The sequence below is a fragment of the Lycium barbarum genome, chromosome 7 (genome assembly GCF_019175385.1).
Source record: "Lycium barbarum isolate Lr01 chromosome 7, ASM1917538v2, whole genome shotgun sequence".
Lineage (NCBI taxonomy): Eukaryota > Viridiplantae > Streptophyta > Magnoliopsida > Solanales > Solanaceae > Lycium > Lycium barbarum.
The window spans coordinates 23,501,585-23,520,268 of NC_083343.1; the positions used below are offsets into that span (position 1 = coordinate 23,501,585).

An 18,684-nucleotide genomic window follows, 5' to 3' on the forward strand; every position below is an offset into this window, starting at 1 on the left:
ATAATTCAAACACTGTGGCAAAATTTTGAGGTCCTCTCAAAATCTTATCGTCTTCTTGTTCGAACTATATTAACCTGATTCTCTTATGAACCGAGATATGTAGGCTACTCAGGAACCAGAGTTCGGCCGAATTCATAAAATCACCTCTCGATTCCCAAAAGAATTACCCCCTTTTGTAGTTGTACTCTTTCCGAACCCAATCTGATGTACTCGTCGGGACAAAATCGGGTTTACGTCAACGTTTTCGTCCAATGACTCTTTCATCATCCCTGGTCGAAGAGGGACAAGTTGTTGACACTCAATTTTGACCCTCTTTTTTCGTTTAATTAATTTCACTATGCTTCTTAGTCCTGCAAATTCACCAGAATGAGTTTGAAATATTTTCATTAATTATTACGCTATTTTTCAAGATATATTTCTCTAAAGTTAAGAATATTTTTATTTGTTTCTTAAAAATTACCAAACGATCATTTTTATAATTAAAAAAATTACTAAACATCATGCTTTACAATTAAATCACTCAAAAAATAATGTTGATATTCCTATATCAATATTGGCGTTGGCATTTTTCCTTTGATCCTATTTATTGCTATGTTAATCATCGTTTATTCTATTTTAAACTAAATACGTATATTAAATTACTTGTATTATAATTTTCATGTGTACACGTTTTGTGGAAATTAATTAGGACAAAGAAGCATATTTTAATTAATTGATTAAAGTAAAAGGGATGAGAAATTAAATCATTCACCTACATAATATTGGATCAATTCCCTTTTCCCCTAAACCAAAATCTGTGGCCCAAAACGCCCCAGCCCAATATCCAAACGCCCCAGCCCAAAAATCACCAACCCGACCCGGCCCAACACCTAAACTAAACAACCCCTAAGTCTCTCTTCAGTAACTAAACGAACCAAACATTCCTTTTCTCCTTCAACCAACAGCCCTAACGTCACCACCCACCCCATCGCCGCCACCCTTGTCACGTCCGTCACCTCACCACCACCACACCCATCAGACCACGGAATCAAGCACCCGACTCTTTCGTTAACCCAAAAACGTTGAAATCTGTTGGGTTGAAGCTTTCCTCGCCTCCACTGCTACCACGTCTCTTTTCCCTTTGATTGACGTGGTGGCAGAGCCGAAGGGAGTCGATATAGGTCGTTTCAACCTCTGTAGAAGAGGAGTGCAACGAACCGCTAGTTACAAGCTCGAACCCTCCTTCGATTCGGTGGGTAATGGGGGAATCTACCATGTATTAGACCCCAACGACCTTTTCCCTTCCCAATCAGTCTGAAAAGGTGAGATTTTTCACCTCTTTCACCTTTTCATCTGTTGAAAATGTTAATCTTTCCCCCCTATTTAAATTCGAAATTTAAAGGCTAAAGGCTTCTTGAAGAAGCTGATGAAATCCCCTAATCTCTGCCTATAAATACAGCCCCCCCCCCCCCCCCCCCCCCACTTGGCTGTGTTGAAAACAAGTTTCAAGGGTAGAAAATCCCATTTAAGTTAACAGGTTCAATAGTTGGAAATTCCCTCTTGAACAACCCCAAAAAAATCCCATCGGCTTTTCTCAAACATCTTTTATTTTACTCTAAGTTGGGCTCCCAGAAAATTCCCTTTAACTCTAAGTTTTTTTTTGTTGTTGTAGAAATTCTCGGTGGTTCTCGGCCAAACAAGCTCTTCAAGCGGATTCGGAGACTCGGCGACGACGTTAACCTCAGTTCGCTGTCACGGAGAAGATAATCACATTCGTCCTATCTTCGTCTTTAATTTTGTTAAAGTAGAAATGTATTCGTCAAGTATTTCTCATCGTTTATTTGGTTTAGTTGGCTAGATTGTGTTTGCTCCTCATTTGTTGTAAATTAGTGTAATGCGACTAGTTTCGTCGAATATGTGTTCAACCCCATCGCTGCTCTTGAATAAGATTTTTTTTAAGACAGGATAAAATTTGTTTAGTTTGGGGATGAAGATTACTGCGTTTGCGCTGTTTTAGTATAGTTGTTCGTATGACTTAGCTCTAATTCAGATCAGATTCAGTTGATGCCAACGTAGTTATGAACTAGAAGCTTACATGGTTGAATTGGTTAACTTTGAGAATTCGGTTCGAGTTTATCAAATGCTTTTTTTTCTTCAGTTCTTTGTGATGAATATCGTTTGCTTAATGTTAGTCAACTGTGATATTTTGCTTCTGCCTTTAGTTCTCTCATTCACTTAGAAGTTATAGGATTAAGAGAAACAATTCTCCTTCTTCATTTTGGCATTTTCACTTTCCAGTTCTGTCTAGTTAGTTTAGCTTAGTCTTCGAGTAAATGTTTAGCTTTTTGTTAGCCTTGCGTGTGCGAAACATGAATCGATGCTCAATTTTTTTTGTTCTGTCCTTTTCTGTTTGAGTCGCATGAGTATGATTGTATCGATTAACATCGAACATTCTGTGCTTATGCCTATCTACCTCTGATATATGTTCTTGGTTTCCTTATCAAAGTTTAACTAGTTTGAGGTCAATCATGTTTGTTTAGCATAAAAGACAATTAAAGATGAGTTTATGACTTAAGGTTTTAACATACGATAACATTGTAACACCTTGACTATACCCCTTTTCCCAAAACTGATTTTTAGCAAGAAGGGATTTAAACCATGGTATTTTTGTTTTAAATAAGCCATGTTTCAGCTTTGGATGGAATCAAGACCTGTGCATTTTAAGAAACTCTTAGTAAACTTTCATATGAAGTATTTGATAGCATGTCTACATTGGAAACTATCTTGATCACTACCCTCTAAGATGGCTAAATATGATATTGAACAAGAAGATATGTTAGAGGTCATGCCCTTTGGAAGTTAGGATCTGACCATGAATGGCCTAACTAGCTGCTTGTATGCAATGTGCTGTTGTGATTCTTCTGTATGTTTTGAGCCTTTAAACAAGAAGAGGATTTTAGTTTAACCACCTATTTAATCAACTTAAGTGTACAATAAGTTCTTTTGCTGATAATCTTCAGTTTTTCTCCCTTTCACTAAGTGAGACTCTGATTCTTCCTTTCTGCTTTCAAGCTGGTTCAAAGTGTAATCCGTATTTTGTTTTCTTCATGTCTAAACTCCTATGTAGAACCTTCTCAAGAAATAATGGAGTGCTCTTATTTTGGTGGTTGGATTCTGTTCACGCATTAGATAAAGTATGACTGTTCTGTGCTTGTGATTCTCATGCTCAGCTGCCTTAAGGTGGTAAGTTGATGGTTTTTGAGGTCAACCAGGCAGATCCTCCTTTACTCACAAACCATGAGCTGTATTTAATATGGTATATGTTTATTTGATCTTCCATTTTAAGAGTGTCGATTGAAACTTTTGAAATCTAGCACTAAGCTTCTGTTTTAATATTGGAGTGGAATAGTGGGCATCCTGTTTGGGAATTTTCTTTTACCTTTTGTCCTAAAAATTATCTCCTGTGTGTTCACTCATGAAAGGATTTCGAAAACTTGCTTGCTGGTTAGTAATTCCCTACGCACAGATTATTATTTGGTCTTGTTTGTTTTACTCCATTTTTTTTGGGATAAAAGCTGCTCTAATCTTTTTCTTTCTCTCTTTCTTTTTCTGCATGAAACACTTGGGGAGCGTTTGGAGTGAAGGCAACTCCGGATTCTGCCCAGATTCAGAGAAAAAAAAACAGTAGCTGCATCCGCGCGCTCGTGCCTAACAGCCCTCGTCCACGTCTCGAGTCTCCATCCCTCTTCCTCTCCTCAGAATTTTATCTTTTGTATCAATATACATGCTTTGACTAACGATGATACTAATTTGGTGTTGTATTTGTGCCTTTGTTGTTCTTGGTGGGGTTCGTAAGAACCAATTTAGACACGATAGTTAGACATAGTCATTTTTCTCCCCCCCCCCCCCCCCCCCCCCCCCCTCTCTTTAGGTATTGAATGTGGTATTACTAATTGACATAGGTACACTTAAGAGTGATGGTATTTGCTAAATGATTTCCGGTTACCACTTGACATTTTTCAGGTTCATGAAATATAGTTCAAATAAGAGGCAGAGATTCAAAAAATATTTTTTTTTTATAAACTGCCGCTAACAATAATTTTCAGATTTTATCTTGGCAAAATATGGGGCGGAAAGCATTAATTTTCCAGAGGAAAAAACGCAGCTTCCAAAGGAGGGGAGAACTGCCTTCCAAACTAAAACGGGTAAAAGGCTTATGAAATTTCAATTCCAAAGTAAGGCCTAAACAATTTCAAAATAGGCTATCGGCTTAATTGATTTTTCCAGAAATGCAAACATGTTTTCTTTTAAAGAACGGGCTTTGGTTCGATTAATTTTCATAAGCTCAACCATTTTCAGAATTTATTTCCTTTTAGTACTAACATGAGCAGACCCAAGTTCACAAGTTTAATACAAGAACTCCTACTAGGGCCCGAGTATAGTGGCCCAAGTGTTTTTGAGAACTACAAGGTATATATTCTATTCTATATACAAAGATATTATTTTACATGTATTCCTTTAATCATTTTTTTCACCACATGCACATATACATCTCGTATTAATTATTTTCCTTTATCATGAGTATACCTATATACTATTTTCATAAACGTGTATCATACATAATATCTTATTTCACCAACTCTCTTGTCTTTTTATAATGTGCATATATATAAGTATTATCATGTCATCAATAATTATTTTTTAGTATTCACCTGTGATATACATATCACATATATACATTATTTTCTTATAAAAATTATATCCCTCCTTATTCTATATTATACATATTATTCTTATATAAAATAATGTCACACATATTTTCCTCATGCATACATTAGCATTAACTACTTCCTTTATATATATGCATTCACTCAGATAGTTACAATTACATTTAAAACCCCCCTTTTTTATATACAAATAGTTTTGAGAGAGTAGTTTCTTTTCCGCAATTCTTTAAATAGGTGATAATAAAATAAGAAATAATTAGATAATCCCCCTCTAGTATTAATTAAACTAAGTTTAAAGACTGTCTTCGGATAGGCTTTGAGGGATGCTTAATACCTTCCCCTCGGAGTAAATAAAACCCTTACCTAGAATCTTACAGGTTTCAAAGACTAAAAAATGGAGTCTACATTTTACAATTGGTTTTCTAATATTTCCTAAAATTAGATGGCGACTCTGAGAAATTTACAAAACCAGAGGAAACATAGTCATAAGTTGTGAACTAGTTTTAATCTGTTAAAAATAGGGCATGACATGGTTCATGTGGATTAGTTTGTTTTTTATTTGAATATATATGCCAAGGATATACATGGTTCATCTTAAAGCTTGGGTTGAAATGTTCTTGTTTGTGTTATGATTAGTGCTACATTAGTTTAATGAGGTTGTTTGAGATTCACAGACTTGATGTAAGGCTTATGAGGTCTAAATGACTTAGTATCATTGGTTTAAGTATTAATTTAGATCAAAAGGGGGCTTTTAGTTGATTGTATGCATAAAACCTCTTTCTCATGGTCTGATTTGTACTCATAATACATTTAGGTCATGTAAAATGTTTGGTATAATCACTAGAAATGATAGGATAAAGTCTAAACTAAAAGATCATTTTAGGAAAGTTGGTTGAATAAAGGAAGAATGATTAGGCTAAGTTTCACATCAAGTTTAGTTAGTTACTTTAGCTTTGATATACATGATCAGATTGGAAATAAAGAGAGTTGTGAGCTGTTTTGGCCTTTCCTTGTGATTTTAATGATTAGAGGATCCTATTAGTATGTTTTCTGTGCCTTGTTGTTATTTGAGTGCCTTGATCCTTCGAAAATACCTGAAGTTATGTTAATTTCTGATCTTCTTGTATGGTTTTTCCTTTATGACAAAGCTTGATAAAGTCCCTCCCCTTTATCCCCTTTCAAGTAAAGTTTGAACTTGTGCCACCCCAATTCCATCTTCCCTTGCTTGAAGTTCATTGATGAATGGTCTATGTGTTTGCCTTATACTTCCTTCATCACTTGCATGAGCATGTTGCATGAATAGGCCTACATATATGCGGGATATACAAAATAAACCCAGTCAGTATACACCTATGTGCACATGGGATGCTATATGTTGTATATCGACTCTAATTATGTGTTAAGTGGGACTTTGAAACTGTTCTTGGGCCTATTCACTTTTTTTTTTACCATCTTAAACATGCCTTTATTTTGTTGTTGTGATGTATTTTGGGTTTGCTGAGACTTTATTTATTTATTTTAAGACATTTGGGCTCGCTCTGTGTTTCTCTCATTATTTGACATGTCTTGGGCTTGCTACTTCTAAAATTGTGAATCATGTTGGGCTTCATCTTGTTTGTTATTTTAAAAATTAGCATAACCCATATATATTCAATATACCTATCTGCATACATGATTTATTTGGTTTTGCTTTACGTTATGATTCTTTTTAATTTAGATAAAATGAATATGGATGCCCTCTAACCATATTCCCTTTTTGCCCTCTCCTTGTTTGCATGTGATTCCCCGTGGACCATTTGGGCCATTGCAAATCTCGTATAAACCTATTGAGCCTGAGGCCCAACCTCCTTTCTTTGATTGAGTCCGTAAGGAATAATGAAAGGGAAGCTAATATTGCTTGAAGGCTTAACTATGGGTGAAAATAAATAACTGGTGGGCTTAGGTAGGCCCACCAGCCTAACTCTTCTCTTTTCATTTATCTTTTATGGGATGTAAATGTATTTGGAGCAAACATATGTGAATATTGAAACCCTATGGATGTTAGAACTTAGAAAAATACTTAGTATTATTAGGAATGTCGCCCAAACTATTTTCTAAATGTAGCTAAGTATACCCCTTGCATGAAATCGACATCAAATTGTATTTTTAAACTGGTTTAATAACTCGACGTACAACAAACAATTTCAATGAGCTAAATGATGAATTTAGGGCTTCCACCCTTAGTATAATTCTTGATATAAAATGGATAAAAACGGAAGTAAGTCTTGGGCCTGAAGCCCATAAACGGTTTCTTTTAAAGTAAAAACAAGACTATCTGATTTTTGCTATAAACTGGACTGAATCGAAAAAGGTGAAATTATGGACTATTTTCGAATTACAACTTGGGCTGAATTTTGAGAAAAGGAGTAGATGTGAAAGGCCCAGTTTTCAGAATGAGAAAATGGACTCATTTGTTTTAACTTGGTCAATTTTTTAAGAGAAGTAAAACAAAGTATTTTTTGGGCCTAAAGCCCAAACTTGAGGATTAAAAACAAGGAGAGACATACTTGGGCCGACTCAAGAGTAAGATGGCTTTAGAAAGTTGGAATGTGGTTGATTATGAGCTTCAATGAATCAAAATGGATTTAATAAAACCTTCAATTTCCAAATGTATACTTATATTATAAATGGGAGATATACTCCATACTTTCTTATATATTCGTACATAAAATCTATAAGAACTAAACTCATCTCATTAGGATAAAAAATATTAGTGACTTTACTTGGGAGAAATTTTGAGTGTGTCTTGGTTCGGAAATGAAGTGGGTTGAACACTTATACAGATTTTTGAAACCAAAAACCCTTTTCCTAAAAATACAAAAATCCATTTAGAGCACCAACAACCTCTTAGTAGCTTTTATGCACCTACGTTAGAGTGAACCATAACAGATGGCGACTCTGCTGGGGATCTTTCTAGGTTCTAACCATAAGAGTTTCAATATAATGTGATTTAAATTGTAATTATTTGCTTAAGTTTTTACTTTTTTGCAATTATAAACTGTCATTCATTTCATATCATAAATTTCGCCATTCCTGGCAAAAATATGATTTCAAAGGGGACACGCGGGATCGCGGTCTAGCCTTTACTAAAAAACTCGAACACCCTTCTTTGGAACACGGTGAACGCAGAGTTGGTGTGCAGTCACCCAACAGCTGACAACAGTTCACCTCGAGTAATCCGCTCGGGTCCAACATCAATTCGAAAATGTCCACTCTTGCATAAGCCTAAGTTAGTGCCAAAACTAATCCAAAGATGAACTAGATTGGGTTGAGATATTTGAGGCGTATCTAAACCCGTTAGGAAGACTACCCCGTGTCTATGACCTAAAAAGCACCACATCTCATTTATGTGTTAATTGGAAACATGTAATGTGCCTATGTGCTAAACCATTGCCTATGCGGGAGGGGGAGGGGGGGGGGGTGGAATTAACCTTAGCTTTGTTTTATAGATGTCTATCGACTTGGAATTTGATATGGTAATTGACACATCGGAGTTGCCTTATATATGGTGGGGCCAAATGACTCACGAATAAATGAAGGATATTTCTTGCCATCTAGGCAACCTAACCTCGATAATGACAATGAAGGGTTGTAAGGAACTAATAGAGCTAATCACCGGGTTTTGGGACTGAGATAGAATGGTTTTTCACTTTGAGGATAATATAGAACTGACCCCGACTTTGAAGAAACCCGACAAAAATGTCCTAATCCTAGAAAAGCCAACCTACTCCCAAATACTCAAAATACTTTCCCTATCCCATGCCAATTTGGCACATGGCCCAACCATACCCTTTAGAGAGTTATACAAACTGTTCGGTAACCCGAACAGATTTGTGGAACACTCGGGCGATTTCGAAGCTTATGCCAAATGGTTAGCCACTCGACCTTTAGCCTTTGCCATCAACTTCTTAAGACTTATGGTCTTTCCCAAAGATTGGTCTTTAGCCATAGATACCCGAGTCATCACAGTCACGCATGCCATCTTCTATGGTATAACTCGTCAAGAAGACACAAAATATTTTCACCTAACCCCCATCATCCTGGAAGATGTGTATCGAGCCCTAAGCCTTTGTAGAAACCACAATAAATACTTCCAAGGATGAAACCCACTCCTACAATAGTGGATCCTCAAACAATTGATCAGATTCAGGGGTAACCAATACTTGAGTAAGCCGGCAGAAAAGGATGGCCTCTTTAACTTCTGTCCAAGTTTTGGGGATAAGACCAAACGGAGTTGGACTTTCATTTTTTCTAGACTTAGGGAAGAAGGTGTTCAATGGATTTTTGATGACTTCGTGTCCGACACGGTCGTAATCAAGGGTAGAAAGTGTCTGTTCTTGCCGCTTATGGGAATTCGAGAGATTTACCCTTATGCACCTTCTAGAGTCTTGAGGCAATTTGGGAGGACTCAAATCATGCCCAAGTTGGGAATATAGGGGATTTTATCATTGACTATGACAGGGATAGGACTCTGAGAGCCGGGGACTATATGCGTGAGTGGAGTGGTTGCATAACTTAGCGTCCTAATACCTTAGCTCCCGATAGGTTTCATTCGGGTTACGAAGTGGAATATAAAGATTGGCTAAGGCCCGACTTACTGGGACTCTCCCTCCTAGGCCTATCCTTTACAGTCGTATGCAAAACAAAGACCCCAAGTCCGAGATTCGATCCCGTCTAATTCAGAGGAGAGCCGATGATAGGGATGCTAAGTATTTGGATAAGATCAATCAAGATCAAGCTACCATAGCAAGCTTGAGACGGGAACTGGGATTCACCCATGACTTTCTGATTGAGCTCAATGACCGGATGAAGAAGACCTTGGATGACATTGCCCTAATGAGCTTCATACAGAAGGGTTTCTTGATGGATGCCGCATTGATATCGGCCTACCTCCACATCCAGACTACTCTCCTAAAGGCAAAGAAGGCATGGACCGATAGGGCTTCATCATCAGCTACTGAATGACAGTTCTGCTGATTTATTTTTTTGTCTTTATTTATCTTTTTTTACCCCTTCAAGGAAGAATAATATTAATAAAATTTATGATTATGGGGCAATGGTTTGGTGCAAATGGCACATTTATGTTTCAAGCGGTTAGAAACCTTAAGAACGCGAGTAGTATATGTTTTAATATGTGCTTTGTTTGTTTCATATGTTTCGTTTAAATGCTTGATTGATCTCGGGTACCGACCACTACCCAAAGAAAAATAAAGAAAAACACAAAAATAGTTACAAACCCGTATTAAGCATAGTTACATTTCCCCAAAGCTTGGAATGGATGCCACGAACACCCCAGGAACATGTTGCCATCAAAAGAAAGATTCAAGACATGGAAAGGAAAATCCGAGCGGTTAGGGACAAGATCAAAGAGCCCGATGAGTTGATGGAATTAGCGGAGTGCCCGCCCAAAGAGACTACTGAGGTAAAGCATCATCTTGAGAACATCTCGAACAAAGGCAAAGGAATACCGCCTGGGTTCATACCCTTATTCGAAGGACAAAGAGACGAAGATCATGAAGCAGAATCTGACCTGCAAGAACCCCCTTGGCCGTCAAGAGAGCCACCTTCATTGCCTCCACAAATAAAGAAGGAGAACCTGAGGTACAAATAGAGTTTGTTCGCCCGGCATTGCCAACTTGGTGGGCAATTGCACTCAAGGCCATCGCTTGACCTTACCGCGTCTCACCAAGACATATGACATACGAAGAAATCTTTAACAAGCTCAAGAGTGTGGGAGCCCTCTACATAAGTTGCGAGAGGTTGCCGCCATGTGCCCTGATTTTCGCATACAAAAAGTGCCCGTTCTACCAAGAATAATCAGGCCATATGCTGATAATGTTTGGCCTTCAGAAAGAGAATCATAAGATTGATTGATGACAAGACCATCCCTAAGTTGTGGGGACTTCATTCGCTGTTGGTTCACAACATTGTTTCCTTAAATGAAGGAATCAGCTGAACACTTATACTTGGCGTTACGACTTCACTGTCTTTAAGGACTCGTATGCAAGTAACTAGAAAGTACAGGAATGATCCAGCCAATCAGGGTCGCTTGGAAGGCCTCGTCTGTGGGAACAAGTCAAAGAAAGATTTGCCTTTTTCACTCTAGAGCCCCGGGGCATGACATTGAAGATTGCAAGGCCTTCAAGTTCGACTTGGAGCATTTGGTCCACACAGGCGGGATTTGGGTAGTACTCCCACCTCAGTATTAGGAGTTAGGGCCTTTGGCCGAAATCGGGTTGAAAGGACAAACAACCCTTTTCGATCTCAAAGAGAGGTCACCTTTTGGGTAGATACTTTGGGGATCCCCTTTTGTATTTTTGAACAAATTTGTTCCCCCCCTCCAAATTTATATGTACAAGGAACTACGCCGACCTGATGTCCCAAGGAGGGATACGTAGGAAGATCTTATCAAGCCTGGTCTTGGGTAGGTTTAAAAGTTGGAGCGTCTTCATTTTATGTACACCGAACTACGAAAGGGCCTGATTTCCCACGGAGGGATACATAGGCAGTCTACGTAAGACTCGATCCCTATATTATAAATGTATATTATGACCTAGTTCAAAGAGCCAAAATACTTAAAACCTCGATACAAGGGATCAATCAAGCATTTGAATCAAACATATGATTATTTATATGCTACGTGCTTTACCTGCCAACTCTGTGTGATACATTGTTTATTTAGTGTTGCCTAACGAACTAACATCATTTGTTTTTGAGTTGTTCTTTTCTTATGGAAAGAGAAAGTTGATCCGTGTTCACATTGGCATACTTCACAAGATCAAAAGCTTCAATAGCATCTCTGTCCCAACAATACCGAGGCAGCAACAATGACTGGTACTTCTGAGAATGAGCAGAATTGGACTGACCTCGCTCTTACAAAGTCACCCATACCGGAATTGAAATAATTCTCTCCTTCTGAGAATGTTATTAAGATGTCGTTTGAGAAAGTTGCTGACCTCCAAGAAAAGGTTATGAGAGCAGAAACGGCCAATGCTGCCAAAGAGGCGCCCACTGAGGCAAGGAGGCCCCTACCGCCTTTTCCATCTTTAAGCTCACCACTACCCAATGACTTCCCCATCTACCCCACTGGGACCATAATGCCGTTCACCCCAAATCAATTATGGATGGACACATTGGTACCTCTACCAAGCCCCACCATCTCCCAACGCTGTCCAAATTCTCAGGGCCACTCATTCAGTTCCCTCCTACCCAGCACCGCAAGAAACCCACCTTAGCTCTACTATACGCCCAGGCACCCCTACTTTACAAACTGCAAAAGCCACCCATATCCCCAAAAGCCACCCTGTACACCCGACAGTTTCTTTCCACACACTTATCACCTGAAATGCCTTCTCACCAGATCATCAATAGATTGATCATTATGAAAAGATGGAAAAGGTGTGGAGATCAGAATAGGACAAGCGTGATAAGAAATTAGAGCTCAAAATGGCTAACATGTTGGAGCAATCCACTGTTACATTTCACTTTTACGCGGGTGCATAAAAGCTACTAAGAAGTTGTGGACTCTATTGGATTTTCGTATTTTTTAGAGTCGCCACCTAATTTATTGGTAAACTAGGAAAATCGACTTCAAAAGGGTTATCAAACAAAGAAAAATCGCTTTTAAACTAGAGTTTGAGGTAAGGGTTCTGGTGATTTCCTAGGGATGGTTTTAAGCACCCTAGTATTAAGGATCCGTAGAATACGGTTGACCTTCGAGCTTCAATATGTGGTTAATTGTGATTACTTGCTAAAATATTTTCTTTCTTGCAAAATTGTCATGTCCTATGATAACTCCATTTCTTGGCAAAAGTCTTTAAGGAAAAATAGGTTTTTTAAGAAAAACGGTTTTGTAAGGTTTGAAATTATTTCAATTCCGGACCAAAACACACTTAAGATTTTCTCTTAAGTAGAGTTTGTACTAACTTGATCCAATGTCATGATTTGAATCCTTATAAGTTTATATAGGTATTTGTAGTATATCTCCCTTGAAAATAGCATAAGCTTTTTTTATAAGTATAATAAAGGAAGATATTTTAGTTATCTCATTTTTAGCTCATTCGGGTCAACTATATTTTACTTTAGATCCCTTTCTCAAACTTGTATTTAAATAGAATTCCTCTTGTTCATTTAGTTTTATGTGGGTCAAGTCCCAAAAACTATTTTTGAGTCCAACTTAAACCATTCTTGTCTTATACAGGGTTTCAACTAGGTTAATAATACACAATTATTTAAAAGTATATACATGTATACAAATTGCAAAGATAAATAAAGAGGGAGAGAGGGGGAAGGTGGAGAAAGATTAGAATAACTAATACTATCTTCTCTCCTTCTTGGATCTTTAATTGCGATTATTCCACGTTTGCTGATACCTCATCCAAAGCTCCAAGCTCCGAATATCAACTTCTTTTGCTTAGTATTTATAAGCCTTTGTTCCACGGACTCGCTTTATTTGTACCTGTCATAATGAAGAGAAAAGTAGTTAATCAAAATGATGCGCCACCCCATAGGCTAACGTTTATGAACATAATAATAATATCCCTCGGACTCGTATCAAACTTTGAGAGCTTTGATTACGGAGGCTCAGACTCATGTTTCCGAGTGTGACAAAGGAATCTGAAACATGCCTTAGCTGTAAACTAGTGGCCATTCTAGTTGCCTCGCCAAACGTATGTTGGTTCCTACCTCGTGATATTATTATGAGGTCATCATCGCCTAAATCGAGGGATAACCTCTCCGGATAAGGCATGACCTCAAATAATTTTCTCATCGGCCTAGCGTAGTATCATGTTCAAATTAGTGTATTTCAAATGTAGTAATATGTTCTTTTGAAAGAGTAGCACCAGTTCGTCAAAACATGACAACAATCATTTTTGTCAAGTGTAACATCAGTTCATGTTTTCCTTAGCAAGGCAGTAACTTTAGTCAAGTAACATAGCAGCAGCAATTTCCGTCAGAAAATGTAGCAGATGTTTCAACCAAAACAATTCCACTCTAGGCATTTGTTGCCTAAAAGAGCGAAGCCGAACATTCAACAGGAACTAGCAGCAAGGCAACAAAATGGCGACAAAATAGAACAACAGTGTTTTTTGCCTCAAACTGTCTCAAAATGCAACCCATTTCAATCCTCGAAACTGAGTAATTGTCTGCTAAAAAATGTAGCGACAGCAGTCCTAGAAATGCAGCAACGAAGGACCCCAAATATGTCTCAAGAAGGTGTCATTTTTATCCTCAATAATGCAGCAAAATTTCATCCATAAGATGGAGCAGTTACAAACCAAATAATAGCAGTTTTACCCTCAAATTTAACACTTTGAATCAATACTAAAAATGCAGCAAGGCTCAGCTAAAACTTGTCACGACCCAATTCCACAAAGTCGCATGGGCACCTACCCATCCCACCTTGGTAGGCAAACCCTTAACCCAACATTCACAACCTCAGCATAAATAGCGAAAAAGATTAAAGTAATGTAAGTCTGACATATGAATATATAAATAACGCGAAAGTACATAAAAAACCACCCAGTATTTGGCCTGGTCATACAAAAGCATCTAACTAAATTCTACAAGTCTGGAAGTAATAATAATACATCAATAGTCTCAATATGTCTCAGAATAGCAAAATAAGACATAATAAAAGAAGAGTCTCCAGGTAGCGAAGCGCCCACATGCTCACCCCAACAAGACTCAAATCAGCAACCTCGAACTCTCAGCCACGAGGGGTAGAAGTCGATCCCACTTGATACTTTCCATTCATAAAAGAATGCAGCAAGTGTAGGTCAGTACAAAAAACATATATTGGTAGGTATCATAGGCCGACTAAGATTAGCTACCATATATCTAGGCAATAAAGTAAGATAAAATGATAAATCAATAAGGCAATAAACAGATAAAGTTTCTAGGGACTGGCATTACTGTTGCAACTACCCATTGGAACTAAATGGTAGAGTCTGGTTATTATGGAAGAGGATTCTTAGAGTGCAGATTCTTGAAACCCATGAGAAATTCATACATTGTTCAGTTGAAGATCTTGTTGCTCAATGCTCTGCAGTGGTTACAGTGGTTTATGCAAGAAATGAACAGATTCAGAGGGATATCCTATGGCATGATCTACAGCTTATAGGGGCTCAAATGCAGACTGCTTTACTAAGTAGGGACTTCAACAATGTACTGTCTACTGATGATAAGATTGGCCAGCCAGTGACTCAAGCAGAAATACAAGGATTTCAAGATGTTGTAACAGACCAACAGTTCACTCCCATAAGAGCTAAGGGTTGTTTTTTCACGTGGAACAATAAGCAAGCAGCAGATACAGGAATATATAGTAAGATTGATTGGGTTTTGGGTAACTATCATTGGTTACTGGAGTATGGAAATGTAGAAGCAGACTTTTTGATTCCTGGTATGTCAGATCACTCCCCAATACTCATTCAATGCTGGAAACCTGTCACACTACACCCTCGACCATTCAAGCTATACACAACAGTTATGGAGCACACTGGCTTTAATGCAATAGTTCATAAGATGTGGTAATGTTCTGAGCAAGGAGATCCAATGCATGCAATATGACAAAAGCTTAAGCACTTGAAAGTTGAATTGAAGGACCTGAATACTTAGATGGCTTCCTATGCTCTTAGATTAACACAGGCAAGACAACAACTGGAATATGTGCAAGCAGCCACTGTTAGACAACCATTGTGCTAAAGTCTGTTTGACCAAGAAAAGGAGCTGCTTAGAACAATTGAAAAATGGAGCTTGGTTGAGGAAAAGGTGCTGAGACAAAAGTCTAGAGTTTGTTGGATTGACAGTGGTGATGCTAAGACCAAATACTTCCATTCCCAATTAAAGATTAGGTCCAGTAAAAATGCCATAACAACAAGTTATAATGATAATGGTCTTAAGCATATAGATCCTCATGAGGTAGAAGTTGAATTTATGAAGTTTTTTACAGAGCTTATGGGATCAAGAAGTGAGAGTCTGCCTTGCCCAAACTTAGCAATGATTCAACAAGGACCTTGTTTAACAATGACTCAGAAGAAACTATTGGTACAACCAGTAACAAGAGAGTAGATTGCAAATGCTATTAAAGATATGCCAAATGAAAAATCACCAGGGGTAGATAGATTCCCTATTGAATTCTTTATAAGACAATGGTCAGTGGTGGGAGAGGATGTCTATCAAGCTGTGTTGCACTTCTTCAAAACTGGGAATATGAATCCTGTTTGGAACTCCACTACAATTGCTCTTATTCCTAAGGTCTTATCACCTACTCAGGTGAAAGACTATAGGCCAATTGCATGTTGTTCTACCTTGTACAAAATTGTTGCAAAAGTGTTGACCACTAGGATAAAAGGTGTGATCCAGGGTCTTGTTGGTTGTTCACAATCAAAATTTATTGAAGGATGGAGTATCACAAACAATATCTTGTTTAGCCATGAACTGTTTAAAGGCTATACAAGAAAAGGAATGTCAACCAGGTGTGTGCTAAAAGTGGATCGCAGGAAGGCATATGATACTTTGGACTGATATTTCTTGAAGAATGTGTTGATTGATCTGGGATTTCCACAGAAATTTTTACAATGGGTTATGGAGTGTATTGAAACTGTTTCCTATTCCTTTGTCATAAATGGTGGCTTAGCACAACCATTCAAAGGTAAAAGGGGCATCATGCAAGGTGATCCAATGTCACCTTACCTGTTTGTTCTTGGTATAGAATATTTACAAAGGGAAATGAACCAGCCGGCTAATAATCCAAAGTTCAACTTTCACCCAAGATGCAAGAGAATGAAAGTGATCCATATTTGCTTTGCTGACGGCTTGCTTATGTTTTGCAGGGCTGATTTGCCATCAGTTTTATTGCTCAAACAAACATTTTAGTTGTTCTCAAATGCTTCTGGTGTACAAGAAAAGTTAGACAAGATTTCTTTGTATATAACAGGAGTGTTCCCACAGGTGAAGGAGGATATTTTTCTAGCCCTTGGTTATGTGGAAGGATCTCTTCCTTTCAAATATCTAGGAGTACCATTATCACCCAAAAAGCTATCTGTCAGCTAGTGCTTACCATTGATAGAGAAGATCACCTCAAGGATCAGTTGTTGGTCATCAAGGATGTTGTCATATGCTGGTATATTGCAGCTTATTAAGGCAGTTTCTGTTTGGCATGCAAACGTATTGGGCACAGATTGTTTTGCTACCAAAGAAGGTCATGAAGCTCATTGATGCTGTTTGTAGATCCTTTCTATGGACAGGGATGGGGAAAATATCCAAGAAGGCTCTGGTTTCCTGGGAAAAAATATGCCAACCACAAGCAGCTGGTGGACTTAATGTTATACACATGGGATTGTGGAACAAGGCTGTAATATTGAAACAATTATGTGCCATTTCACAGAACAAAACTCTCTAAGGATCAAATGGGTGCATTACTATTATATCAAACATAGGTACCTAGCTACAATGGACACACCCAAGAATGCTGCTTGGGTGGTCAGGAAAATCATTGGCAGCAGGAAGAAGGTGATCCAACTGCAGAATATACAGGGTGATCTTCATAAGATGTTGGGCCAAATGCAGTTACATGGGAAATTCCAAATAAAAAAAGCTTACTGCTTGCTACTCCCACAATTACCAAGAGTTCCCTGGAAAACAATTGTGTTGCATAAACAAATACATCCAAGATTTAAATTCAATCTTTGGTTGGCTGCTCAGAAAAGACTCTCCACTTTTGATAGGTTGCAAAAGATTGGTATTCAAGTACCCATGGAGTGTGTGTTCTGTGACAGGGGCGTAGAAACATTTGATTACTTGTTCTTTGCTTGTTCTATTAATAGAGGACTATGGGGCAAACTACTGCAATGGCTAGGACATTACGAAACTATTGGTACATGGAAAGAGGAAATACATTGGATTTGTAACATGGCACACGGAACGAATGGTGCTGCATCTATCACTTGTAGTGTCTTTGGTATGATGGTGTATTGCATATGGCAAGAGAGGAACTCCATAAGGTTTCAACCGGGCCAATACAATGCTACAAGGGTCTACAGGGGTATTTCTTTGCATATGCACATTAAAGGAAGACACAAGGCTAAATGGCAACCTATATTGAGTACTTTGAACTGTTTTGCTTAAATAGTGGCAGCGATGTTTCAAGAGTTGTAATGTTAGTCCTAGAAGTACTGTTTTGCTTCCATATGATGTTAGATAGCTTCTTGTTCTAGCTTAATTGTTTTTATATTTTTGGAGGATAGGGGCCTGCCCAGGCTTGGTTATATAATGATCACTTTTTGATTAATAAAATGCACTGTTAATAAAAAAAAAGGTATAAGTCAACACGAGGCAGTAATCAAGTACAAGTCATCACCTATGTTATAGCATCTAAACCCAACTGTGCCAAGTCTCAGTACATCCAATCCGAATCCGTATATCACAAATATATCACAAGAATATCACAAGAGAAACCAAGGTACAATGCAATGCAATAATGTATGAAATATGGATGCAATGCATATGCACTATACACATGTACTCCGATGATGGAACATCACATCTCGGCAGTACAACCCATGGGGGACCCGCTACTTCATGATTCTAGCAAAGACCTCGACAGTCGCTATCAGCACTCATACCTCGATTCTGGGATAAACATCGGACATCGATCCTCACGTCACTCTCATCCAACTGAGCCCAGCTCATAACAATGTTTCCTTATATGTCATTAATGTATCAACAGTATGTCATGAAGGATGAGAATGCGTGCAACGTATGAGTTCAATGTCAATAATCAAGTCAATATCAACAACACCACACATGGGCACACCAACAATATCAATCAAAAGGCTACACAATAAGCCGTAATAGAATCACAATCCTTGTCTCAAACAACAACAAGTAAGGTGCTATAATATCATCATCAAGATATATCACTAGTCACCAATATCTA

General features: G+C 38.1%; 2 protein-coding genes and 1 long non-coding RNA gene across 3 annotated transcripts; all 3 read left to right on the plus strand.

The window, feature by feature from the left end:
* The first annotated feature begins 909 nt into the window (after positions 1-909).
* Positions 910-3,992, plus strand: LOC132603297 (uncharacterized). Its single transcript, XR_009568084.1, has 2 exons — positions 910-1,301; positions 1,652-3,992. It is a non-coding gene; the product is annotated as an uncharacterized LOC132603297 (long non-coding RNA).
* Positions 3,993-16,331: 12,339 nt separating this feature from the next.
* LOC132601403 (uncharacterized) lies at positions 16,332-17,148 on the plus strand. The gene is made up of 3 exons (XM_060314488.1): positions 16,332-16,535; positions 16,623-16,798; positions 16,881-17,148. The coding sequence occupies exons 1-3, from the start codon at positions 16,332-16,334 to the stop codon at positions 17,146-17,148; spliced, it is 648 nt and encodes a 215-aa protein (XP_060170471.1).
* A 50-nt stretch (positions 17,149-17,198) lies between these two features.
* Positions 17,199-17,873, plus strand: LOC132601404 (uncharacterized). The gene has a single exon (XM_060314489.1). It carries the CDS (start codon positions 17,199-17,201, stop codon positions 17,871-17,873), a length of 675 nt encoding a protein of 224 aa, XP_060170472.1.
* The last annotated feature ends 811 nt before the right edge of the window (positions 17,874-18,684 follow it).